Raw genomic sequence first — 27,393 nt, 5'->3', positions numbered from 1 at the left:
AGCCCCCAGCCCAGCCCCATTGCCTGCTTGCCTCAGGGCAGCCTCCCTGCACTCACGCCCAGGTCAGAGCCTGCTGAGGACTCGGAGCGCCTTGTCCGTCTCCTCATAGTGGGGCCAGCATTCCTGTTTTATGTTTGCTGTGGATTATTTGATTATTTACTAATTAACAATTATTTGATTAACGTCTCTCTTAATATAAGTTAATCTGTTTGGTTTTGTTTATTCTATTCCTGATACCTAACAGAGTAAATGAGGGAAATACAATGGTGAACAGAATTAAACAGGTGTTAGTCATTTGAACTCTACAGCTTGTGGTTATTCATATGTAGCAACAATGGTGACAGTTTATTGGTGAAATTAAATATGACTTGAAATTATTAGGGACTGATGGAAACTGATAAGGAAGGGACCCAAACTACCAAGTGAACTAAGCAAAGAAATGGAAAATACAATTTTGTGATTTTAGGTGACTTCCTGATGAATGAAGGCGAGGCAGCAAAATGTGGCACGCTGTCTGTACAAGTTACCTTTTCCTTTTAAATTGCAAGTAGTGTCATGTGTTTTGATTGGCAATTTCTTACTTAGATAATAATTTGACTTCAGTGTGAGCTCTTTAAGGGCAGCCATCTCTGACCGTTTGAGGGGCCCAGCTTGTGTTAAGTACTTAGGAAGTGTTTGTTGAACTGACACTAAATGATATAAAGGGATTATTATATGGGCGGGCTTATGGAACAGACTATTTTCTCAGCACTTAACCATTCCATCTGTAATTACTGGTTTACTCCCTAGAAGAACAGCTGGGGGCCTCTGAAATGATACCATTTCTGTGTTTGCACTTTGTACATATTTTGGGATAGAAAGAAGAGTACCTTCTTTTGGCACAGAGAGCAGAACTTCTAGTGTCTCAGGTATATGTGATGGGTTTTGCTACACCTCCAGAAAGCCTAATAGCTCCAAGACAAGGTTCTGTGTCCCCCCACCCCCATGTGATTGTTTACAAAGGTCTGGGCTGAAAGTGATAGTGTCAGTTACAAAGAATTCTCTAATGAACACACACACACACACAGATGCAGCCTTCCTCCTATATTTTCCTGTGCTTCTGCATAGCACAGCTAATGTATGACCCTCATCTAAACATCTTACATGACTGGCTTTGGCTTTTGAGGGGAAAATGATGTTTTTTCAAGTTTGGAACTATTTCACGCTTACAGAGTGTGTTTTTCCCCCTCAAGAATGTTATTTAATTTTAAATGTAAGAAGGTTCTATTTAAAGATTTTTTCCCCATCCTGTTGCTTTGTATGTTTGAGGAACAGATGGAAGTAAAGCATGTGATAATACAGGCAAGATTGAGGGCTGTTAGACTGAGGTAACGTGTCCTCATGGGTTCAACATGTCATAGAGATTTTGACTTCCACCTGCCAAATACTGAAGACAATGATTGTTCATTAAAATTGGGCTTAGTTGACATTCTAGATAATGACTTATGAACCAAGGAAATCCATAGCCTCACTGCTAGACAAAACCTTTCACTTTTGTATCTAGCTGAGAGGGATAAAAATAAGCATTATCTGTCCTTTACAAAAAGGGTCAGTGGACGAAGGGGAGGGGCGATGAAATTAGCCCATGAGACTGAGATTAAAGGATAAAGAGTCCAGAGAGCAGCAGATCCAGCGTCTATTCTGGTCTGAGTCCTGTTTTAGAAAGTAGTTCATAAGGTGTGTCCAGTCCAAGTGGTAGATTGGTGACACATGGCAACAGGTTCCAGTTCAGACTCTTAACACAGAGGCCAGCCCCGGGAGGCTGCATGAGGCTTCATGTGCCTGCACCCCCTGGGGACCAGGGAGGTGGTCCTGGGGCGCGAGCACTGGATAAATCCTGGCTGCCACCACCTGCTGGGGCTCCAAATGAGTTCCCAGATTAGAAAAGTATCAGCCAGGAAAGCCTGGAAGGAGACAGGAAAAATAAAGCAGGGAGTAAGTCTTTATCTAATTTATCTATTTTTAACATTTAAAATCATTTGTTGTTTTTATATTCTCTCAGTGTCTATAGTAGACATTGTTCTTTAAAAGATTAACTAATTTTGCGATCATGTTGCTGTATGAAAACCAATGGTGCCCAGAACACTAAAGGATACATACCTCACTCCTGCTGTGTGAGGATCAGGAAGCTGTCACTCGCTTTTCTGGACCTGACACTAGTTCCTAAGCTGTGGGTAGAGCGGATTGTTCCAGTCTCCTTTCTGCAGTTATTGTACGAGCGACTGGCCTCCGTTTCATTTCTGGAGTCAGTCCCTTCATATTGAGTTTTCCGTTTCAAGGCAACCATTCCAAGCCTTATTGCAGTGAAAAGATGTGTGGGCATGGACTGTTTGGCCTTCAACGAAGCAAAGCACATAGGAGAAAAACAGCGTCTATTGGAAATTAGGAAACCCGGACACAAGTCTCAGTTCTGTCACTTTTTGTTATGAAATCATGTTTCTGGGCCTCAGGGAATTGTCCTCTATAAAATGAAGAGATTGAAGGCAGTTATTTCTAAGGACCCTTGTAGCTCTACCAATGAGATTAAGTCCAAATGAACAGCCTAGAAAAGAAATCATTTGTTAGTGCCTTTATGACAGTAGCATCGGGTTCTTGAAGATGTTGAGCCACATGACAGCCATCGCCAGAAAGCCTCGCTGAGCACCTGACCTCTGACCTTCAGCTCAGCCTTCTGTCACTTTCCTTTTCATACAGACCAGTGTGATCTAAAGAACCCGGGGAAATCTGTGAGATCCTTTTAAGTTGCATGAATATTATATTCACCATTCTGTTCTGAAAATAAACTGCAGCTGGCTTCCTCTCCTCACCTCATGCCTCGCCCCTCCCCCAGCCCTTCGATATATGGTGTTAATTGTACCTCAGGACAATTGGTATTTAGAATTCATTACCACCTTGGCTTCTCTCCAGTCCTCAGAAGCTTTTTCTGCTTAATGGTTCCATGACATTTTCTGAGAGGAAGGCAGCATCTGCCTAGATACCATTGACATTCCCCTGTCTTTCTCATTTGGGGTCTGCAAGTCTTCAGTTCACTGATATCCCAAAGGCATCCACTGTTATAATTATGGCAATAGAATTTCTTGTCCTTTCTACCTTCAACCCCCACCTGAATGTGAGCAGCCTAAAATTAGGACCCTTATCCTGGTGGTGGTGTGCATATCCCCAGCATGTAATACCGCGTAGGCACACACCAAAGGTGCATTAAATTAAGCTGATTTCTCTGGGACTCTGCCTGTTGATCGGTTAGAGAGTTTTTCTATTGACTGGGACAATTTATGGAAGCCTTTTAGGGCTTATGTACTAAACAGTGCCCTCAGTTAGAGAAAGCATCACAAGGTAATGCCTCCCAGTTAATTAACCTGCATAATGAAATTTCTCTTACGGTTTGTATTTGACATGGAAATCACCTTTATTTTCTCCTGAAGTTTTTATGGAAAGTTATTTTTGTACTCTTAAACAGCTGCTGCTCTCCAGGAGGCCTGTCTTTATTTTGTAACAAGCAGGCTTTCTATGCACAGGCTGGCCGACATCTAAACCCAGTCAGGCCCTCCCAGAGCAGTATGAGGCAGGGCCATCCAGGATGGCTTTGAAGTGATTTATTTTTTTTCCATCTCGAGTCTAGTTGCAAACCCCATATGTACCTAACACCACGACTGTGGGCGATTTGAAATAAATGGTGGAGGAGGAAAATGAGACTTGTTCTGAGAACAATTGGAAAGCCAAATGTTATTTAAGATGTGATATATTACAGGCATATTCACTGCATCCTTAGTTACGGTAACAAAAGGCTGTAAACCAGATACTTAATAATAAGACCCTGATAACATGTTTCATCTATGCACTGGAATCCTATATGCAACTATTAAGGAGGATGAGGTAGCTTTATGTGTGCTGATGTAAGAAACAAAGACTATATATCATGCTTTCACTTATAGCCCATGAGAAGTAGTGGTTCACTCACTCACACACAGTGCATGGCTGGATTATCTCTGAAAGGACGAATAGGAAACGCAATAGTGCTTGTTTCTGGGCAGAGGGACTGGGAAGCTGGTATGGGAATAAAGCTTAAATTTCACTATACAAGGTTTGTCTGGAAAAAACCCAGCCATTGTTAATATAATGAGAACAGTCTGCATGATGTTGATATAATGTAGCAGCCAAGGAGAGTGAACCGGAATGTGCATGTGTGAACAATGATGACTTCACTGTACTAGTCAGTTGGGGTGGTGGACACTGTTGAGTGAGCATGTGTACTGTGTGGCCGTCGCATTAAAAACGACTGAGCGAGTAGAGCAATGAATCTGCATCAGATTTTGCATAGCTTGAACATTCCTCCACGGAAATTCTTCAGATGATGCAGAAGGCCGCAGCTGGTGATTGGCAGCTTCGTCATGACAGTGAGCCCGCTCATCCATCATGTCTGGTACAGAGTTTTTTGGCAAAACATCAAATCATGCAGGTGACTCAGCCCCCCTGCAGCCAAGATTTGGCGCCCTGTGACTTCTGGCTTTTCCCAAAACTAAAATCACCTTTGAAAGGGAAGAGATTTCAGACCATCGATGAGATTCAGGAAAATACAAGGGGGCAGCCAATCGTGATTGGGAGAGCAGTGTGAAGTCCCAAGATGCCTGCATTGAAGGGGACTGAGGCATCATTGTCCTATAAATGTCAGTAAATGTCTGTTTTTCATTTTACATGGCTAGATGCCTTCAAACCTCGTATACTGTCTTGTATGGAAAGAAATTCAGTGTGTATGTACTATTTATTTTTCAGAAAAAAAATGTGAATTGTTTTAAAAAGAAAGTTTAATGACACAAACTACAATCGAGAAGGGCAGGAAAGCTTACTGTGTATTTAAGGAATGTGTTTATACGACAGATTGTCCTTGAGCTCTTGCTCTCTGCCAGGCACTGCTGTAGACTCTGCGATGTGGATGAACTCAGACAGCAGCACGTGCCGTGAAGACAGGAGGTGGTAGTAACAGTGGAGAGTGGCTGAGGTCCAGAGTGCAGGCTCTTTTAGAAAGGGTGGCTGGAGAAAGTCCCTCGGAAAAGATAACATTTGAGCCAAATCCCAAATGATGAGAAGCCAGCGATGTGGAGGGTCAGGGCCGAGCAAGAGTTCCAGGTGGGAGGACGGCAGACAGGCATAACTCAGAAAGGAGGCGGGCTCACGTTTCCTGTGTGGATGGAGTGGAGGCGACCGCCCAGTGTACTGTATTTTGCCATGTATAAGGCACACTTTTTTGCCCAGATTTTTGAGGGAAAAATAAGGGTGCGCATTATGCATGGGTAGTACTAATCCTGCATCTATATAAATGTTTTTAATTCTTTTACTTATGTTTATGCGTTAAAAGTTTAGCTCTAGGAAGCAATAGAGATGTCTGTATGTGAAATAATACCCTGGAATACAATAATCGGTTTTGTTTCTAAATACAAAAAATAAACACTTGAGTTAGTAGATTAAAATGAAAGGTTTTTTTCCTGAAAGTTTGGGCCCAAAATGTACTATGCACTGGAGCGCGTTAAACATGGCAAAATATGGTGATAACCTGGGATGAGGTGACAGGCCTGACTGAAGGAGACGGTGTCATTGGAAAGTCGTGGGCATTAAGTGTAGGTCAGTAGGATGAAGCCAGAGCAGCCGGGGCCTCCGAGGGCTAGGGGTCCTGCCCTCTTTTTACATACCTCCTGGGGACACACTCACATATGGTCTAGACGTCATCTGCGGTTCATTGTTTGGCTACTGGAGGCATTGCAGCTGTTCCGTTCACTCTGTCCAGGCACAGATTTGATGGGAACAGAATCTGTAGGGGCGGGGCAGTGGAAGACTTTTCTCTCCCTGACTCGCAGAAAGGTTCATTTCTGGTTTCAAAAGGAACGGGCAATGCAAACAGCCATAGCGTGCGGGAGGCAGGGGAGTCTGTGGTATGGCTTACAGTGAGGATCTGAATGTGTGGTCTGCCGTAGCCTCCCCAAGTGACTTGTCATCTATAAAGAGGAGGTTGTTACATTGCCTCACGCACCTCAGAAAACTGTCATGTTATCAAACATGCTACTTCTGTAAAGTAGAAGGGTTAAGTAGATGGAAGCTTTTTTATTAAAAATGACACTACAGGAATACTGATGCCAGCTGGGCAGTCTCTGGGTAAAGATAACAAACAGTGAGTCCTCACTGAATGTTGTCAGTAGGTTCTGCAACTTGAAGCAAAACAATGTGTAATGAAATCAGTTTTACCACAGGCTAATTCATATAAACAAAAGTTAAATTCCTATGGCATCTCATTAACATTATAAGGAAACAATGTTATCTGAGGACCTGCTGTATTTGGGTAAAGATAGCATATTTCTCCTAAACTCCCCAGAAATCAAGTTGTATATCAGATTCCATTTCTGTACATGCCAGCACATGGTTTTCATTCTTTTGGGTGGGGAAAAGGAAATTAAGTTCATCAAGAGACATAGTCTAACTCCTCATTATGGTGACTGACTACCAAAAGATGTTTCTTTTAAATCAGTGCTCCGTATTTATAACCACATGGAGGCAGGGTCTCTCATGTCTTTTACATAATCCTTTTTAAATTTTTATCTTGGCTCAGTTGTTAGTTCCTTCATGGCTTTTACTTCAGGCTTATTTGTGTTAAATGGAGATACTTGCCTATAGAAGCATCATATGCTTAAGTTAGAATTATGCATATTCTAAATGATCACTTTTATCATAATGTTATACTTCCACCACTTTTTCTGTCTTTGTTACATGCTTTGTGAAGTATAAAGGCACTACAGAATTTTTTTTAAGTTTACTTTAAAGGACAGTTATTCAGTTCCTTCAAATGATCTGCCACGAGAGGCAAATGTACCTCAAAATAGCTAAAATAATGTCATAGACTCTAATCTCGGTGCATTCTTAAAGAAGCAGAGATTCCCCAAGATCTTCCAAAACCTATTATCTATTATTTTAGACAAAATTCTACCAAAATTAGTTAATGTCTTTGTTTTGCTCATAGCGAAGTTGAAGCTTGAATCAAGTGCTTGAAAGAGATGGAGAGTGAAGAAGGCTAGAGAGGGTGGGAGGAAGCCTGTAACACGAGGGTGAAGCGAAACCTGAGTCCGAACATCGCTGTGCCCGGGCTCGCTGACAGCGGGGCAGACAGCCCTGCGCGCCTGGCCCCCCAGAGAGTGCTCACCACTCCGCCATGCGCTGCACAAAACTTGTCTTCGTGAGGCATCAAAGAAAAGTTCCCGTTTGAGGAGTGGGATTGGCACACTCTTCCCAGATTAGCATTTACGGACAACTTTGAAATGTTGTGATTTATGTAATAACTGAAACCTCCTTATCTGGCTGACCCTGTCTACCCCTCGGGTGTCAGGTAAGTGAGGCATCGTAGTCCTGAGTCTTACGCCTCAAGCTAACTCCATGTGTCAGGAACTAGAATTATCTGGGTTTCTAATAATCCCCGATTTGTAATTCTTACTCAGAAGGTTGCGTGTGTTCTTGTACACTGACAGCTTTTATAGCTCCTAGAAAAACTTCTTGCTCCTTCTTGATCGGCATTGGTTTTATCGGTCTCACTCTAAGCCATGTTTAAAGTTAACACATGCTAACCAACCAATTTCCTTTTTAACTTTTCAGTATGTCAGGGAAGTAGCATAACATTTTTATTCTTGATTTCTCACACAAACTGACATAATTCTTGTTTAAATATCTGACTGTAGTAGCCTAAGGCTGTAAGAAACATTTAATTCTTCAGAAAGCAATGCAATTTGAATTATTATTAAACAATGTATGGCTGGAACAGGAAAGAAAGGAAAATAAATGATCATTGAGATGCTTTTGTGGCTACCATCCGTTACTAGCCTGTAATTGATTGAGCCTTTCGATGTCCCTGGGTATTTTGTTTCCCTTTTAGAAATTTATCATTGATCCCACTGCACATGGTGCCTAACAGATTACTTGAGACTTTTATTTGTGGTATCTCTGTTTTGTTGTTGACGTTAATGAGCTTACAGCACAATATCACCAGAGAAATAGTGTTGCTATTTGGAATGTTAATGAATCGCTCGCCTGGCCAATTGCCATTTGTTCCAGTGTGCGAATATGGGGTGTGTGTGTGTGTGTGTGTGTGTGTGTGTGTGTGTGAGTGAGTGTGTGTGTAAAAGAGAACCGAGTAGCAGGGGTGGGATTGCATTTTTTTCCCCTTCGCAGCCAGTGACGTGAGCTGTGCCTGGAACAATCAGACTGGCTGCAAACAGGGTAGTTGAAGATGCTGGGGGAGGCAGCCTGGTGTTCGTTAGGCTAGCGCAGATCACAGCGCTCCGAGCTGCTCAGGCACGACCCGACAGAGCTCCTCCAGCATTAGAGCCTTGCAGCATTTGGAAAGTGCCTTTTTATTTCTCCAAACCCCTTCCCCAGTCAACCTTCGAAATGATTGGCGTGAATAGTGTTCAGAGTGCCAGCAAGGTGCGGGTGAGGACCTCAGGTTCCGTGAAATACTCCCGGGAGGATTCTATCCGGCGGCAGTCCCACCGGTCAAAGTCTATGAAAATTTCCAACTCCTCAGAGTTTTCTGCTAAGGAGACCAAGGTAAAGAAATACCATGTTAAACTATCGTGACAGTTGTATGTTAAGATAACAAAATCCGATACAGCCTTTGCCAGTGTCTAATGTTCAATGACAGATGGAGAAAGTAAGGCATATAAAATGGCTCTAAGATTATCAGGTGAGATTAGGTGAGGGGGTGCTATCTGAACTGCAGACAGAGAGATCGCTGTGGCCTGGGTCAGTTTCATAGAGAGCCCGTTTGTGGAAGAGAAGGGTGAAGCGATGCTCAAAATGAGATGATTGTGGGAAAGTAATGGTTGGCACGTTGATCTTGCTTTTAGTCTCAGAAGGGTTGCCTTGACAAATGATTTGTCAGTGCAGTGTATTTTTAGAACGGGAATACAGAGACATCGTCTGTGATTTTATCTATCGTTCAGTTAGTTCCTCTTGCTTCCCCTTTCCTGCTCTCTTCCCAATATGTGGAGCTGATATACAGTAGTGACCTGGTCCTATTATATCCCATTCTTGTCTCGTTCAGAGCCCTCAGACTCAGGTGTATGTAATTGGGAAGAATTTCTTCTTTCATGTTCCTTACATGTATATGTACTGGTGGTGTGTTGCCATTCATTACTTGTTTTTTTGAGCCTGCCTGTAGGATAATATAATCTCTGTTCATATGAAATGTGAAGGGAGTGATTACGTAGTGAAATGGGCATTTACTACATGCAACATATTCTTGCGATGCTTCCCACCACCATCTGTGTGAGCAGGGTACTCAGAAACACTCCCACTCCACAGGTTTAAAAATGGAATAATAGAATCATAGGATCACAGAACTCTGTGGCTGGAGATGTAGAGGATTATGATGGAGATGCAGAGGTTTGCTAATGCACAGAAAAAGCTTCAGGAGGTGGATCTCAGTGTCATTTCAGTCTTCTCATGGGTTATATATCCAGATCCACTGAAAGTGCATTAGGCTTTTAACCCTCCCAGTCCCCTTCTGTGACATTTACATTATTAAAAGACTTGGCTAATAATAGGTTCCCCTCAAAACATAGCGGGGGTTGAGGAGAAGGGGGCAAGATACCTTAGTGTGACTTGAAGAAACATGTTGGCTTCCTGTCCACCCCCTTAGATTATGACACAGTGGGGTCTAACCCCATCCATCATCAGCAAATTCTCTAGCTGGGATGTCTTCGGCTGTAGCCTTCTCCTCCTCAGTATTTTATAAAAGCTGTAGCTTTAGGGAGAAACGTGTCTTCACAATTCCGTGACTATGACCTGCCTGGGGATGTATGGGGTTCTGCTGAAACTGCGCCGAGACCCCCGGGGGTGTGAAGGCTGTTGTGTCCTGCTGAGGCGGACCTGGATGGCTTCCTGCATTGTTAAGTAACCAGTGTAGGTAGGCAGTGCTTCTCAATGTGGCTCTGAAATGGGCTTCTGTGGAGAGTGCTAAGAAACATCTTTAGATTTTGTTTTAGTATGGATTACACCCACAATACCCTGTCAGAGGCTTTGGGGGACTGACAGACCATTCTCCAACTACCACCAATCACTATGATAATTTAAGCTGGTAATATTAGTTTATTCACCCAGAGTTATGATTGTTTGTGTACTTTAATATGGGAATCTAGCACAGATGCAAAATAAAGACTCCCTACTATCTTCTCTGTTACACAGAACAGGTTCTCTTTTCTGATATGTGTCTATGCAAGAGAAAGCTAAGCCCTTTGGGGGCATATTGCAAACAGTGTAAGGTGTGAACAGTATAAAAGACTCCTGGTAGAATTATAGTTCACAGGTCATCACGCAGTACTTTGGAGATTATAGTCAATTTTTTCAATTATATTTTTCAGACATATGTGGTCTCTAAGTTCTGGAGTGTGTATTGAAGAATATATATCAAAGTATCCAATATCTCATAAGAGATATCTTTATAGGATTATGTAGTCTTTTAAAGTTGAACACCAGACATAGCTAATAGAAAATCATTAGATTAGGCGATTTTTTTTTTTTTTGGACACCGATAGGAGATTAGATAAACTGAACTTAATCTTTCACTAGCCGTTCTTGTTCCCTAAATGAAGTAAACTGTATAACACTACAGGCTTGTACCCTGAATGTAGTGACCTGAATTATATTATAGATGTGGATGAATACATATCAAAATATATTCCTATCTACAGTGTACACATTTTACTCCAGAGGTTAATAATCAGAGTTCTCATTCACCTTCCTTAGATCTAGTATACTTTCTCAGCACTTAAATTGGTTTTTCTTCCTGTTAATCATACAAATAACACTTTTTGTTTATCTGTTGTCTAATGATTAGAAGAAATTACCCCTCACCTGTCCCCCTCCCCCAAAGAAAGGGAGAGGTACCATTAAATTGCAATATGCTCCTGGGTTTTAATTTTGTCTCTTTGGAACTCTGGCTCTTTCTAGAATGTGTATAATACTTGTTGACCCTTGTCAGAGAATTGGAGTTAGAACATGTTTTGTAATCCTTGAAAGCTTTTCATTTTCTAATTTGTTTTATATTCATTAAAAACTAATGATTTGTTTAAAGATTGATTCATTGTAGTCCTCACTTTTTATCTGGTTTATTCCTCTTTTTTTGTTCTTCATTTGAAGCAAGTGTTAAAGGACTTCTAAAAGGATTGATAACTCTTGTCTTTGATTTTGGCAAAAATATCTTAAAAGCTTTCCTTGTTCTCATTTTAAATTCAGAAAATTGAATTTTCTAATCTGCTGTCATTCATGTAGAATAGTACTTAAACTACTAAAACACAGTCTATAGGTCATTTTCTGTGGCCCTTTTTTAATTTAAGATATTTAAAATCGTGCTCTTTAGACCTCTGGAGAGAGTGTGGCTTTGTTCTGTTCTAGATACATTGTTTACATCAAATTTTGAAGCACATGAAATGGGCAGGACATAAATGGCAAGATGTTTTAGAAGAATATTTATGCATTTTGTGGAGAACACATTCATTCCTAAAATGTCTCAATCAAATCTGACTGATCTCTTCAGTAAGTTATTTGTCAGTTCAGGGTCTGGTATTGGAAGAGTCACTAGCGAGGCTCTTGACCATGAGGGGGCAGTGCAGACCTTCCTGCTGTCGGGCCGGCCGACCGCCCTCCTTTGATGGAAGTAACATTTTGGAATCAATTTCATAAAAGGTGAATACTCCGGAATTTGATGTGTGCAGTATAAGATGGTGATTAAGGCTCAATTCTGCCAAAGATTTCCACATTTCTCCTCTGGATCTAGGTAAACCTCAAATATAAATTATTTTGGTGTGGCTTAATTTTAAACTTGATTAAGTCCACTACAGTTTTAAAAGATAAATCTGTAAAAGTTCGTGTTAATAATATCCCTATTTCCTTCCCTGTCTCTTGCCAAACTATACTGTACATTATAGAGTGGGGAAATCTCAACTCAGTGTTTTCATTTCTTTATGTTCTTGTGGTTGAACATAATATGTAGGCATTTTTTTAGGAACGTATGAGACTAGAGATTACACCAAAATTTTTTCATTGATTATCGTCTGGATTCAAATAAACTATTTAAAGTTATTATTCAAAGAAATCAATTTCTCCAACAGTGAAATTTCAGGGTGAACCCCCTGGTGCTCCTTTGGGTGGTACAAGGTGAAATCACGGCCTTTCGCTCCCTGTGCCCTGGTGCCACGTCCTGGTGGTTGAGCCTGGGTTTTGCTCACTAACTGGCAGTGGATGCCTAGATGGGTCACTTCTCCCTGAATCTCATCCATAAAATGCAGGGGTTGACAAAACAGTATCTTTGTTCTGAGAAATGTTAATTTTAGAAATCTTGTGGAGGTTGGTAGGGGTTATTTCCTCTGTAAAAGGAGCCTAAAAACTGAGCTAGGTTCAGAGAAGGTGAATTTTATATACATCTTGAATAACCCTCTTCCTGTGCCAGGAGATGTTAACCATAAACATGTTAAAGGAAAACGGCAGTTCCTAATTCATTGCTTTGCCAAACATGTTGCAATACTGTTGAAAGGCACCACCAGCTCTATTTTCTCCATCCCGTGTAGGTTTTGCTTATTATTTCTTTAGCATTGTTAGGTAAATATTAACCATTTCTCCCCCTGTGAATCAAATCTATACACGATGGAATCGTGACTAAATCATTGCAGTACCCTTTTGTGACCTGAAGTTTTCCAAGAGAGGTGTGCAGATTGTTTTCTTTTCCTTACTAGATCCTGATGTTCTTTAGGCTAAGTCTGGAGCCTGGAAAGGAGATTCTGGTGGGTCGGGTCATGTATATCTGCCTATTCAGAAATGGTGCTTCATAATACGGGAAAATCCTTAGCTATAATGTGAAAATTTTCCTGCAAATGCCCTTTTATATATTCTTTATTCTTAAATTAAAGGAGGACATCTGTTAACATCATGAATTTACCTGTTACTGGGGGCCTTTCAGAGAGGCAGTCGATTTAAACTGTTGGGGTCAAAATATCAAGCACTATTCTCTGTACTAGTTATAACTCTGGCACATGAGAGAAGCAGGGAGGAGTTGTCTTTCACAAAGTAAATCTGGTAATGCAAAGATAAAAACAGTTTTGTCTCCAGAATTTTATTTTCCTTTTACTGATTCTACTGTCTTCCCTCTCAAGTTACTTCTTGTGTTCCAAGAAGTTGTCCACTAGAAAAACAGAATCAACTGGGTATTTCATCACTGAAAGGAGTGTTTGGGAAAAAGGAAGGATTGCAGTCTGGTGCACACAGACATGGTGAACCATGTGCACACACTGAGCCAGACGAAGATGGAGGAGGAAGTTAAGGGGAGGGGCTGTTAACAGCCACAGAGCTCCGGCAGAAGCAGGGTTCTTCCTGTAGCGTTCTCACCTTGACTCTAGAGTGCGAGAACATTCCTGACAAGCTAGTATAATACCCTTGTCAGAATCAAGGAAAGAGAAGAAGAAAAATCTGTGACAGGTAAGGGAGAAAAAAATACTAGAATTTTTTGTTGTTGTTGCAGATCCTGGCTCCTAGCTCCTCCCAGAGACCCTCTGATTGTGTCCAAGTTAAAATCTCTGCCATGTTTTATCAAAGCTATGCTTTTCGCTCATGTGTGATTCTACCAGATTAACCATTTTTATTTTTAATATAATCTTTAGCCCAAGGGGACCTTAAGAGACCTTGCCCCTTCTGGAAGGTAGCTCTGTAGACAACATCATTATCAATAGCTGTTTACCCGTCTTAAGACTTGAGTCAGCCTTGCCCCCAAATAGAGCGCCTGTGGTTTATTCACTGCCTTTGGTTTTATTTTTAAATTATGAAGCTAACAAAATGATACTGGCTTTTGCTGTTGGGTTTGGCTTTTTGAATTCTCCTCTAACCCCTAGCTGCCCCTGCTCCCCTCACCCAAGTCTGTTTCTGAATTTGCCAGTACTTTCATGTAAATGAATACTTTTTTTATTTAGGATGTTGAACAAACTATGCTCCGGACAAGATGACACTTGTTGACCTTTAAATGTATTAAAAGCAGACCTTCGCTGTTACACTATTTACCCATTTCCACTTGATTAAAGTGCCAGTGATGGTGTGCTTGATTGGAGTGTCTCTGAGCGAACTCCCAGTGTCGGTGCTGCATTTGTGCTCTGCCACACTCATGCCCTTTTATTTGAATACATTCTTCCGGTGGTGATGTCCTCAAGCAGGTGTTTCTGAGCTCCCACACAGTATTTGAACATTGTAAAGGAAATGCTGGTCCATGCCATCATTCCTGACAAGCTAGTATAATACCCTTGTCAGAATCAAGGAAAGGGAAGAAGAAAAATCTGTGACAGGTAAGGGAGAAAAAAATACTAGAATTTTTTGTTGTTGTTGCAGATGCTGGGAGGTTAGCATCTTGAGAACCTGAAGTCAGCCATCAGGAACTCTTGCGGTCTTGTGTGGAAATAGGCATGGCGACCAGATGTCTTGCATTTTCCAGGATGATGCCTTTCCTTAATTGAAGTCTGTTTTAGATCATGTCTGCTTGCCTGGTTTAGAACTTCAGGCATTGCATTCAGTTTAGGGACTAATAGGAGAGTTTTGGAGAATTTTGTTTCTGTACTCATCTGTAGCGATGCAGAAATCATGAAAAGCTGGTAAAAGTGGCCCCTCAGTATTTGTCATGGGAATTACTCTTCTAGCTTTGGTTTTAATTATTATTTTTGAGCATTATCTTATTCTTTAAGTAGATTACTTTTCATTACATTATAAAAATCTAGTCTGCCACATTTGATGGTACAATATTTAATGTATTGTTCCTATACACAGATCATCTGATTTCAGGGGAATGTGTTTTTCTAGGTAGATTACTTGGAATGCTTCATGTCCAGATTTTTAAGAAAGTACTGGCTGAGGCCTTGTCTTTATAGCCTGACTCATCTTATGACATGACACTGGTCTTAGCCTGCAGTTAAATATTAGAATGTGCAACAGCACCCAAGGCAGCTAGAGGCATCAGTATCCTTATAATCCACAGATTCAGATCTGAGGAGACAGGTGTTGGTGTGATTCTACTCCAGGCACGCCTCATGTTTTTGCACTTCATTTTATTGTGCTTTACGGATGGACATTGATGGCAAGACCCACCACCAGCAAAAAAAGTTACAACGTGCTTTCATGTGGTGGTCTGGAACCACACCCACAAGATCTCAGAGGTGTGCTTGTAAATCAAATGAATTTATAAATCCGTCCCAGACGTAATCACCTCCTTCCTGCACCGAGGTACAGTTCAGTATGGTCAGCTTTAACAATACAACTGAGAAACCCTCTGGGGCCTGCTGGAGGGTTTACCGCAAGCATTGGGGCCTTCTCTGGACCCTGGAGCCCCAGCAGCTCACGACAGGGGAGTTCATTTCTATCAGCTTTTTACTAGAGTTCTCTTCTAATCCAGCATAAATAAACTGGCAGGGTTGGGGTCTGGTTAACTAACTAGACCTTATCGGCAGAAAGATACAGAAAAGTGCTTGGAGAGAAAAAAGCTTTTTATTGTCAGTCAAAGGGATGGTAAAGTACCAGCAGCGTGCTCATTTATGACAGCTCTCATCCTCAAAACACTTAATAAAAAAAAGAAAAAAAGAAAAAAAGCTAAACTAGAAAGGCTCTCCAGAACACGTCTCTTGTGATTAGGGGGTTGTTTTAGGGGATTTTTGCATGCCTCATCCACCCCCAGCTGTGACCACTGACACCATGAGTAAGTGATATTTAGATGCTGCCGAAGCATGACTCTCAAAGGTTAAGGCAACAGTACGCTTCTATCTCTATGCCTACGAAAACACACTCAAACAACAGTAGAACTCATAGATATTCAAGGACACAGGGAACAAGATAGGATGCCCTCAAGATGTCTAAAAAATTTGAAAGATGGAAAGCACATAGATTTGTTAGCTATTTCAGCACCGCAGAAAAGCTGGCACCCAAGTGGCTGCAGACCTCGAAGTCAAGGAAAGAAGGGCCGATTTTCCCCCACAGAACACAGGAAAGGCCTAGTGTGTCAAAACAGGAAGATCCCTTTAAGGCTTCTAAAATTAGTAACTGGACCCTCCCAATGTCCTCTCCTACTTTGGACATCTAAGCGACCATATTCCCCACATATTCTGTAACTCCTCTCTGGGGAGATCACCCCAGAAACTTTGGATTTAGCAAATCAGGTGCAGTCTGAGCCCATGGTGAGATTCCCACATCGAAAATAGCAGGATTGAGTGAAACTTACATGCATTTTCACAATAGGCAGCCTCTTCCCTCTGTCCTCACCCTTGTACCTTTCCTCAGTTGCTTGGACAAAGCATGATATGCAGAAACAGGAAATGGAATAGTCAGGGACAGAGGGAATCCCCAGGATGATTGCAAAGGGGAGCCCTAGGACAGCAGCTCTGGCCTTGGAGGTAGTGGGACAATAGAGGGTTCCAAGGACGCTGCCAACAATGTCACTGAGAGAATAAGAGATGTGCTACACCATATGGAGAGATTTCCAGTTCTGGTGGAGAATGTGGAGATGAATTAGAGACAGACTCTTAGAAAATGAAATAAATAACAACAAAACGAGGTGATGGTCAACCCCAGGGAAAACAAAAAGTTCACAAAAAGCAAATGTAGCAGAATGCACACATAGCTCAGGAGCAGCTTATATCTACAGAGTCATCGTAATGTAGGCACTGAAAAATGACGTGCCTCCAAATTGTGATTGTGGAAGGATTGGGGGTGGAGGAGAAGGGAGAGAAAGAGTGAGTGGGGTGTGTACACATGCATGTGTGTGTACATGAGTGTGTTAAGAGAGGTAAGTGCTGTTTTTCCAGAGTTTCACATTGAAAGTCAATAGTTTATACTGAAATGGAAAAACCCAAAGGGAGTTGGAAGAGGTTACCGTTGGACAGCAAGAATCAGAGGTAAATCAAGGGACTGCTCTGTTAATTATAAGTCTTTTAGTAATTTCTATTATAAAATAATATGTATGTATTGCTTTGATAAAAAATAAAAAATAGCAAGGAAAATAGCATATATAGGTACATATAAAACTGGAATGACTGCACTGGTTTATGTATCTTAAGTTTGTTCAGTAAGTAACAAATAACAGGGAAGACATCTTTTGAAAAATTACATCTTTTCTAAAACACTATACTCTAGCAGGTATGGTACTAGACTGTGTTCTGCTGCTGCTGGTTGCTGTCAAAGCTTTCAGGCTATAGTGAAAGTGTTAGTGAAAGACTGGCCTGTCTTGGGAAACAGTCCTTTGTTTTGAGGTTGTTTTTATTATTTTTATGGAATGATGGCGATAGTAGATAGTATTTGTTTTGTTCTGTTTAAATTTATTTCCTGACTTGGCAAAATGAAAAGCTGACTATTCTTTGTTGGTTCCTAAAACCTCTTTTGAAAATTTTCCATTTTATGAACTTCAGAAGCCTGGTAGCCACTGGATTAGATTATTTAATTTGCTGTATTGATTGCTTTCGATAAAATCTGTTTCCATTTGGTTTGTCTTCATTGCTTTGTCTAATGCATGGAAACGACTGAGAACAAATGCCATGCCTGGTGATCTCTCTAAATGTCAAAGTCCCCCAGGGAGCATTTTCTACAAGCCACTTATACAAAGAACTCTGCATGTTGCCCAGCAAACTGTGTGTACATTAACTTTATCATCATGTCTTCATAATCATTAAATATAATTGATCATTTATCTTGGGTATTTTAAAAATACTGCATGTAATTTACAAAGTCACTTTGAATTTGTTTTTCTTATGTTGTAAAATCGTGAAGCATTCCTTATTATGGGGATGTGCCTGTCATATCCCAACAAGTACAGTTTACCAGCAAGACATACTAACAATGGATTATGGCAAGTACAATCCAGAGTCTTCTTTGAAAATATTGGTGGTTATTATATCTTTCAAAAGCATGGCTTAGCTATCCAAATCCAGACAGTTTTGATCAATAAATTACAGTACCAGAGGATTAGGGTATAAGAATTAAAAACAAAATCAGGAGGCGATTATGAAGGCAATGAATCCGAAAATCATCATGCTTGCACAGGTCAGAGAATAGTTATATATGCTGAAGAATGCTTTGGACATTAATCTTAATGCATATGGAAGAAGGTGGTGATTCACTGAGACTTAATTACATTAACTTGGTCTAAGCTCTAAGACTCTAAGGATTGCTACATTAAATCACATCTACATCATACTTTGGACACCAGTTTCCAATGCCCACATTGGTTTGAAGGTGAGGATCCTTTCATGATATATGTTGCAATCCTTCCATCTATACTTCACTAAAAATACTTTACCTAAGATACACATCTTCTTCCCAGGAAGGTTTTAACATTGTCATAACAAGTCCATTTTGGGAAGGACGAAGAAGAAAGTATAAAATAGTGAATAAAAACATGGGCTCTGGAGTCACATAGTCCTGTGTTTGAGTTCCAGGTTTGCCACTGACAACTCTATCGTCGGGATAGGATTTTGCCAGAATTAGCAAATAAAAGTACAGAGCACCCAGTTTAATTTGAATTTCAGGTAAATAATAAATACTGTTTAGTACAAATATGTCTCTTGCAAAATTTGGGAGCATAATTTTGCTTAAACAAAGTTACTCATGGTTTATCTGAGGTTCATATTTGTGTACTGAGAAAAAAAGGCAAGCCAGCAAGGCAAGAAAAGCATGTATTCAGGGTCTTAAGTTGTAATTTGGGAACATAGATTCTTGCAGCAACCAGAAAAGTGTCCCCTCCAGGGATTAGATGCAGGGACTTTTAAAAGAAAAAGGGAAAAAAGAACATTCAGGTTATATTAGTTGTTTACCAAGAATTGTGATTGGAGGGAAATTTATCTTCTACAAGTCACTGGTTTCTCATGAACATCTCGTTCCATTACCAGGAAAGAAACATATTTTCTTTTTAGTCTAGTCCTTGAAAAGCACAGCTATTTTGTACAGCCCTTGAAAAGTTCTAATAAATGCTTTCTTTTGGCAAGTCAACAAGGTCAATGCAATTTGTCCAACAAGATGGAGTCGCTGCTGTCGTTTCTTCTCACACATGGAGCTAGGCACCCTGCCTTTGAGCTGGCAACCTACAACCTGCAGCACATAACAGTCCGCCTAGTCCCCAGCTTTGACAGCAGTGGAGTAAATCATACTGACTTCACAGGTTTTAGAAAGTCAAAATTTAAGAGACATATACATGCTCAGCCCAGAGTGCAGCCTGTAGTATGTAGTAGCACTCAGTAAATGCCAGCTGTATGGAGGCTGGTCCTTCACCTGTCAGACACCCAGCCTGACTTTTCCTGAAACAGACAGGACTTGAGCTATTAAAAAAAAGAAAGAAAAAAGAAAAACAGTGAGATGTCCACGCTGGAGTTTTGTGCCAAATTCTGAGATCCTTGAGAGAATGCTATACTAGTTGAAGTACGTATATAGAGTATACTCTGTATAGTATACAGAGGCAGTGTACTCCTATCCTCCCAAATTGTGGGGGGAGAATTATACAGCAAAGCCTAGCTTGTGTGCCCAAGAAGTGAAAGTTTTTTTAAGGAAGATAAAAAGTCACGGAAAAAAATTTAAAAGCTTTGCAATCAAACTGCCCTATAATTCTTTTTTGAGATCTGCCACTTAGCAACACTTAGCCTCTGTGCACCCCATCTTCTGCATCTCTAAAATGGGGGTGGTACACGTGGGTTGTGGTGAAGAGTGAATGACGTAGTGCACGTACAGCCCTAGGAACGGGTCTGGCGCGTGACTACCCAGGAAACGTTAGCTGTTGGCCTACTTTGTCCATGATGCCAAACTGCCAATTTGATTCAAAATAAATAATTCTCCCCACACCTGGCATATGTCTGGCATGTGGTACTGATTGGCTAAGGAGAGTGGAATGGATATGTTCTAGATGTTTAAATTCAAGTGTTCTGTAAAGTCTAAGGAGGACAGGAGTAGACTGCATATAACAGCAGTAGTACCTTTTACTTACATTTGCTTTACAGAGTAGAAAACTTTTCATATTGATGCTTTAATTCATCTTCATGATTCTATGAGGTAGGTGTGGTTACACCATCTTTATGGATGAAGAAATCAAAAAGTAGTGTTAGGGACCTAAAGTCATGCAGCTGATAGATGAAGCAGGTTTGATAGAAGTCTATGGATTTCTAGTTCATTGGGTTTTTTCCTACATTTGCTTCCTCTCCTAATAATTGGGGTATTCGAATCATTAACTGTGAGGTTCTGGTCTTCTTAACCAATGTTGTTTTAAAACATGTGCTGTGATCAAGGTAATTCATGAGACATTGTAGGAAGTAAAGAGAAGCAGACTTGATCACATGTGCAAGGAGTTAAAAATCTAGTGTCATCTAGATTTTTAGTTGAAAAAGTAATGTACTCCTGGTGTGGTAAACATTCCAGTAGTACAGAGACTATACATTGAAAATTCTCCTTCCCACCCGATTCACCCAGTTGCCCTATCCGAAGGCAGTTGCTATCAACAGGTTTTTCTGTATCCCTTCAGCAATGTCTGTGTGAGTAAAGGCACACACACACATGGGAACGTGCCACGTGCGCTTTTTTGCACCTTTTTCTTCTAACAATGTGTTCTGATGTATCTACCTCATTTTTAGCTTAAATGACTTTAAATACTAATAGGTAGCAGTATATCTCTGGCGCTACTGTTGAGACTGTCTTTCCCAATTTTTAATTTATGCTTGAGGTTTGTGAAAATGGGCCACCCTTCTTCCGTAATTTAGGAGAGAGCGGATGTACCCCAGATCTGCCACCGCCACCGCCCCAGTCCAGGTCACCTGACCTCTCACCCAGATACCCCCAGCCTCGCTGCTACCTCCCTTGTCCTCCTCCAGTCCTTGCTCACACAGCAGCCTGGGCGACTTTGAAGGACATCTGTTAGGTCACTGTCCTGCTTAAACTCCTCCAGTGGGTCCCAACATATGGAATAAACCCTTGTTTTCTGGTCAAAAAGCCCTATTTGACCTGCTTAACGGTTTGCTCTCAGGACCCCACGGCGCGGGCCCACCACACTCCAGCCGCACTGACCGTGTTTCTGTTTCCCGGGCGCCCCAAGCTCAGTTAGGCCAGCGAGCTGCTCTGCTCGCCACCCTTTCCCTTTCTCATCGCATGGCTACTACGCCTTGTCGCTCATCCTGAAATTTCCTTGTTGTGAGGCTTTCTTGACCATCCAGTGTAAAGCTACTCTTTTGAGTTACCTTATTTCAGTGACCTTATAACAATGATCTGGTGGCTTACCAGCAAATGACAGATAAAGATGTTTATCTGATTGTTTTCTCGTTCCTTGATCGTCTGTTTCTACCCCTACTAAATCTAAGATCTGTGTATGTGTTTTTCACCTCTGGACAGTCTATACTCTGTATCAGTACCTGACCTGACAGTGTGATAGCGGAGAGGCAGTAAACATTTGTCAACCGGATAGATGAATGAATGAGTAAATAGTTTTAGGAGGTTTATTTATATTCTACTGTTACAAGTGTTACAACTGTTATACTATTCTTGTTACAAACATGAATTATAGTCTTCTACTAGCTATAAAAATATACTATTTTATATAAATATTTATAGTAATAATACTATACTATTAAGAAAAATAAATTTTTATTATTGTTTAGTAGTCATAAAAATACTTTCCCTTCATATATCAGCACATGTTATGATAAGATATTTGTTGTGGTAATTGTACATTAGACTAATACAATAAATATGAAATTAAGCAAGGAATCCCATGTAGGACCAGATTATGAAGACTCAATGTTGTATTAAAGGAGAATTGGAACTACTGACCATCAATTCATGTGCTCTACGATCATATATTTTCTTAGCTATGAATTTAGGATCAAGCCTCTCTTTCCATCTGAAAACATCATTTTTAAATAAACTAAATAACAAGTCCTGAGCTGATACAATAGAAAGTTAAAAAAGTAAGCAATTAAAGAATATGGATAGATAGATTGTTTCTTTATGGTAACATTAATATGTTTCTCTCTTTTATTGTATTTGTCCATGACCATTTAGTCCCCTTCTATCCCATCCCCCGCCCCCAATCACACCACTGTTGTCCGTGTCTGTGATTCCTCCACCCCCACCCTCCCCCTGCGTATATTGGCTATAGTCACCTATAGTCAATATTTGATAGAGGAAGCAGCATAGACAATGAACTAAAAATAGTTTATTCAATAAATGGTGTTGGGAAAATTGGACAGATATGTGCAGAAAAATGAAACTAGACCACCTTCTTATACCACACATGAGAATAAATTCAAAATGTAGTAAAAACTTAAATGTTAGACCCGAAACCATAAAAATCCTAGAAGAAAACATAGGCAGCAAAGTCTTGGACACCGCTCATAGCAATGTTTTATCAGATTTTCCTCCCCAGGCAAGGGAAACAAAAGAAAAAATAAACAGATGGGACTACATCAAAGTAAAAAGTTTTTGCACAGCAAAGGAAACCATCAACAAAATAAAAAGACAACCCACAGAATGGGAGAACATATTCACCAATACATCTGATAAGGGGTTAATACCCAAAATTTATAAAGTACTCACAAAACTCAACACTAAAAAAACAAACAACCCCATTAAAAAATGGGGAAATAGACACTTCTCCAAAGTGGACATATAGATGGCCAATAGACATAAAAAGATGCTCCTCATCACTAGTCATCAGAGAAATGCAAATTAAAACCACAGTGAGATATCATCTCACACCTGTCAGAATAGCTATCATCAATAAATGAACAAACAAGTCCTGGCAAGGATGTGGAGAAAGGGAACCCCTTTGCACTGTTGGTGGGAATGCAGATTGGCGCAGCCACTATGGAAAGCAGTATGGAGATAGATCAAAAAATTAAAAACGGATCTGTCTTTTGAGCTAGCAGTCCCACTTCTGGGACTATATCTGAAGGAGCATTGTTTGTTTTAATTTCATAAATTCTAATTTCTAGTTAAGTTTTTTGTTAACAGCAAAGCATTTATCAAAGTTGCAAAATTTATCATTGTATTTATATTAATTTAAAGCATATGTGCAGTATTCCGGTATCGGGGTCGTAAGTAGGGCAGTTAAAGCACTGCCTGGTTTTCGATAGACCTGTCTTCAGACCCCCAGGAGGTTACTTTCGGGAGATTACTTAACCTTTGTAAGTGTCAGTTACGTCATTTCTGAAGTGAGGATAGTAATATTTCTCTCTGACAGTTGCTGTGAGGAGAATTCAGTGAGCTTAAGTGAAAATAAATCTCTTAGCCCAGTGTCTTACATAGTGTGGGCTCCTGGGTAGCTGTATTATCATCAGCGGGATATCAGCTGTTGAGAAAGGCTAGATCATCATCTCAATGTCATGGAAATCTCATCTGTTGAAACATCAAATATACAATAGTTTAAATCTCTAAATCATAAACCAAGAAGTTTGTCATACCTCTTTAGTGATTCTCGGTTTCAAAACGTGTCCTGTTGGACAACAGATGTGTTTTATTTGGCCCACAGAGGTTTTTGTTTTGTTGCTACACTTGAAAATTTGTAAGCCTTGAATAGTTGCCTGTGAAAAATAATAAGAGCTCGCAATAGGGAATCTGCGTTCTCACCTGGTTGAAATCAGGCTACAGCTGCATATTTGCTGTCCCTCTAGATGGAGCTTTCTCAGACTCCCTAGGGTCCCTCCCTGCTGTCTTTACTTATTTAGGGTACCTTAGATATTTGAGTCTTTGTCTGTTTTTTGATGTTGGACAAGCATTTGAACTGGATATTCAAGCCAACTCAGGATATTTCTACAGTTTTTATTTTTTAATGGAAGTATACTTGACATTCAACATATTATGATTTGATATTTATATACATTGAGAAATGATCACCACAATAAGTCTACTTATAAACTCATCATCTTACATAGTTACAAAATTTTTTTTTCTTGTGACGAAGATTTTTAAGATCTACTTCTTTAACAACTTTCAAGTACACAGTACAGTGTTGTTAACTATAGTCACCATGCCGCACTTTGTATCCCTGGCCTTATTTATTCTATAACTGGAAATTGTACTTTTTGACCCCCTTCACCCATTTCTCTTACCCCTCTGGCAATCATCAGTCTGTTCTGTTTGTATGAGTTTGGGTTTGTTGTTGTTGTTGTTTTTCTGTGGTTGGTTTGTTTTAGAGTTACATGTAAGTGAGATTATACATTATTTGTCTTCCTGTGTCTCATTTCACTTAGCACAATGCCCTCCAGGTATATCCATATTATTGCAAGTGGCAAAATGTCATTTGTTTATGGATGAATAATATTCCTTTATGTATATATGTGTGTGTGTGTGCATATGTGCAAATACTACCTTCTTTATTCATTCATCTATCATTGGACACTTTGGTTGTTTCCGTATCTTGGCTATAGTAAATAATACTGCAGTGAACATAACTAATTTTCAGTTAGTGTTTTCATTTTCTTTTTATAAATACCCAAAAGTGGAATTGCTGGATGATCACATGATAGTCCTAATTTAATTTTTCTGAGGGGCCTCCATACTGTATTCTACAGTAACTGCGCCAGTTTACACCCCCACCAGCGTGCCACAAGGATTCCCTTCTCTCCACACCCTAATCAGCAGTTGTTATCTCTGTCTTTTTGATAATAGCCATTCTGATAGGAGGTGTGAATTGATATCTCATTTTGGTTTTGATTTGCATTTTCCTGAAGATTAGTGATGTTAAGCATCTTCATGTGCCTATTGGACATCTAGATGTCTTCTTTGGGAAAACGTCAATTCAGATCCTCTTTTAAAAAATATCTGTCAGTTCCTCTGCCCATTTTAAAACCAGGTTGTTTGTCTTTTTACTCTTGAATTATGTAACTGCTTTATTTATTTTGGATTGTAACCCTGATCAGATATATGATTTACAAATATTTTCTCCCATTCAGTATGTTGCCTTTTTATTTTGTTGATGGTTTCTTTGCTATGAAGAAGCTTTTTAATTTAATGCAGTCCCACTTATTTATTTTTGCTTTTGGTGTCAAACCTAAAAAATAATTGCCAAGACTAATGTCAAGGAGCTTACCACCTATGTTTTCTTCTTGGAGTTTTATAGTTTCAGGTCTTATATTCAAGTCTTTAATCCATTTTGAGGGGGTTTTTTTGATGTGGTATAAGATATAGGTCAAATTTTATTCTTTTGTATGTAGCTGTTCAGTTTTCCCAGCACCATTTTTTTTGAAGACCCTGTTCTTTCCCCACTATATATTCTTGATAACTTTGTCATAAGTTAATTTGACCACATACTCATGGGTTTATTTCTGGGCTCTCGATTATGTTACATTGATCTGTTTCTCTTTTTATGCCAATATCATATTGTTTTGATTAATCTAACTTTGTAATATAGTTTGAAATCAGGGAATGTGATGCCTCTAGCTCTGTTCTTCTTTCTCAAAATTACTTTGGCTGTTCAGGGTCTTTTGTAGTTCCATACAAATTTTAGAATTTGTTGTCATATTAAATGTGAAAAAATGCCATTGGAATTTTGATAGGGATTGCATTGAATCTGTAGATTGCTTTTTTGGTACTACAGCTATTTTAACAATATTAATTCTTGTAATCCATGAGCACTGAACAGCTTTGCATTTATTTGTATCATCTTCAGTTTCTTTCATTAATGAGTTTTCAGTGTATAAGCCTTTCACTTCCTTAGTTAAATTTATTTTATTCTTTTTGATATAATTATAAATGGGATTGTTTTCTTAATTTCTCTTTCTGATAGTTTTGTTATTAGTGTATAGAAACACAACAGGTTTTTGTTTATTGATTTTGTAATCTTATTCTACAAATTTACGGAATTTTTTTTTATTAGCTCTGTTTTTTGATGGAGTCTTTAGAGTTTTCTGCATGTACTTTTATGTCATCTGAAAATAGGGCCTTCTTTACTTTTACCTTTTTTATTTGGATGCCTTTTGTTTCTTTTTCTTATTGCAATTTCTAATTGCTCTGGCTAGGACTTCCAATATTATATTGAAAAGAAATGGCCAGGAGTGAGCATCCGTGTCTTGTTCCTGATCTTAGAAGACAAGCTTTCAGCTTTTCACTGTTGAGTATGATGTTAGCTGTCGGCTTGTCATATCTGGTTTTTATTACATTGAAGGTTATATTTTCAGTTTTAAAAAAGAGAAAAAATTCTTTCTATTTAAAATTTTTGCTTAACGAGGAACTCAGTACAAATATTGGGTCATTATGTTGTACACTTAAAACTAATATAATATGTCAATTGTACTTCAGTAAAAAGAAAGGCATTCAGTGACTCTTTAGCATTTTAAGTTTTGCTTACATTTAGAATAACATTACCTGTGCTAGCATATTTAAGAAACTTTTTCTAAGATACAACAGGCAGTCAAATGGAAGGCAAGCATAAGGAACTTTAGAAGTCATGTGCTGTGTATAAATATGCATGATACCTTATTGACCACGGCTACCCTAAAAGCAAATGGATATATACATGTTAATAACAGTTTGGAGTATTGCCTTAGTACAAATGACAAGTAGCAGTTACATGTTTATCCACTTTCAAATTTGGTTTAGTGCACCTCAGAGCAGCTCGCCACATCTTTTTCAGGGGTGCCTATTCAATACTGTCTTTGGCTGTATTTTCCCCCTTTGGTAATAATGAAGGCATCAGGCGAGTTCCCTGGTCCCCTCCTCCCCCTTAGAGAATCAGATCAATTTCTCTCTCCTCCTTCCCTCCCTTTCTCCCTCCCTGTCTTTCTTTTCATTCTTGTCCGTGTGTAATTTTAAAATGTTTATTAATTTATATGAGCTATACCTGGGATTTGAGGGCAGGCAGCAATCCTACTAATCAGCAACAATGGCAAAACAATGGGGCACCCAGGGAAAGGGAGCAGAGACAAGGGAAAGAACTAGTTCGAGAGTTGGACCAGGTGATTTCTGAGATCCTTTTCCTATAGAATCATCCAATGTTAGATCTGGAGGGGGCCTAAAAAGACATTCTTACGTAGCCTTCTCATATTGCATATTTAGAAAGTAAAGGCCAGGCAAATGAACTGATTTGCCTTCAAAGGGCCTGGTAGTGACACTCAGATGCTCACCCTCTTCAAATTCTGAAATTCGGTCTGTTCTCTCTTACATTTAATTTTTCTCTAAATGCACATAATATAATGTCACATATTAGATATTGTGTGTGAAAGGGTCTCACACATTGTAAGTAGGAAATAAAAGGTTAGGCAATTCTGTTAGCTGACTAATTCTCCATTTAGCCGAGCAGCACAGTTTGTTATCTTTGCATAAGAGGCCCCTGAAGGCAGG

General features: G+C 39.7%; 1 protein-coding gene across 7 annotated transcripts in view; it reads left to right on the top strand.

Moving 5' to 3' along the window:
• PSD3 (pleckstrin and Sec7 domain containing 3) overlaps positions 1-27,393 on the top strand; it is a 493,623-nt gene that overhangs the window by 359,770 nt on the left and 106,460 nt on the right. Inside the window, exon 1 of one of the 7 annotated variants that reach the window (XM_054565920.1) lies at positions 8,248-8,619. The exons of the other annotated variants lie outside the window; for them this stretch is intronic. Within the exon in view, the coding sequence (XP_054421895.1) occupies positions 8,461-8,619 (159 nt within the window). The 5' untranslated portion in view covers positions 8,248-8,460. Of the gene's footprint in view, positions 1-8,247; positions 8,620-27,393 lie in introns of those variants that run through there. 7 annotated transcript variants of the gene reach the window in all.

Source organism: Pteronotus mesoamericanus, unplaced genomic scaffold (assembly GCF_021234165.1).
Source record: "Pteronotus mesoamericanus isolate MK-2021 breed Mesoamerican mustached bat unplaced genomic scaffold, CSHL_Meso_final contig_169, whole genome shotgun sequence".
Classification (NCBI taxonomy): domain Eukaryota; kingdom Metazoa; phylum Chordata; class Mammalia; order Chiroptera; family Mormoopidae; genus Pteronotus; species Pteronotus mesoamericanus.
Note: the sequence above shows the minus strand (reverse complement) of the source record. Positions and strands in the feature narration are given on the sequence as shown.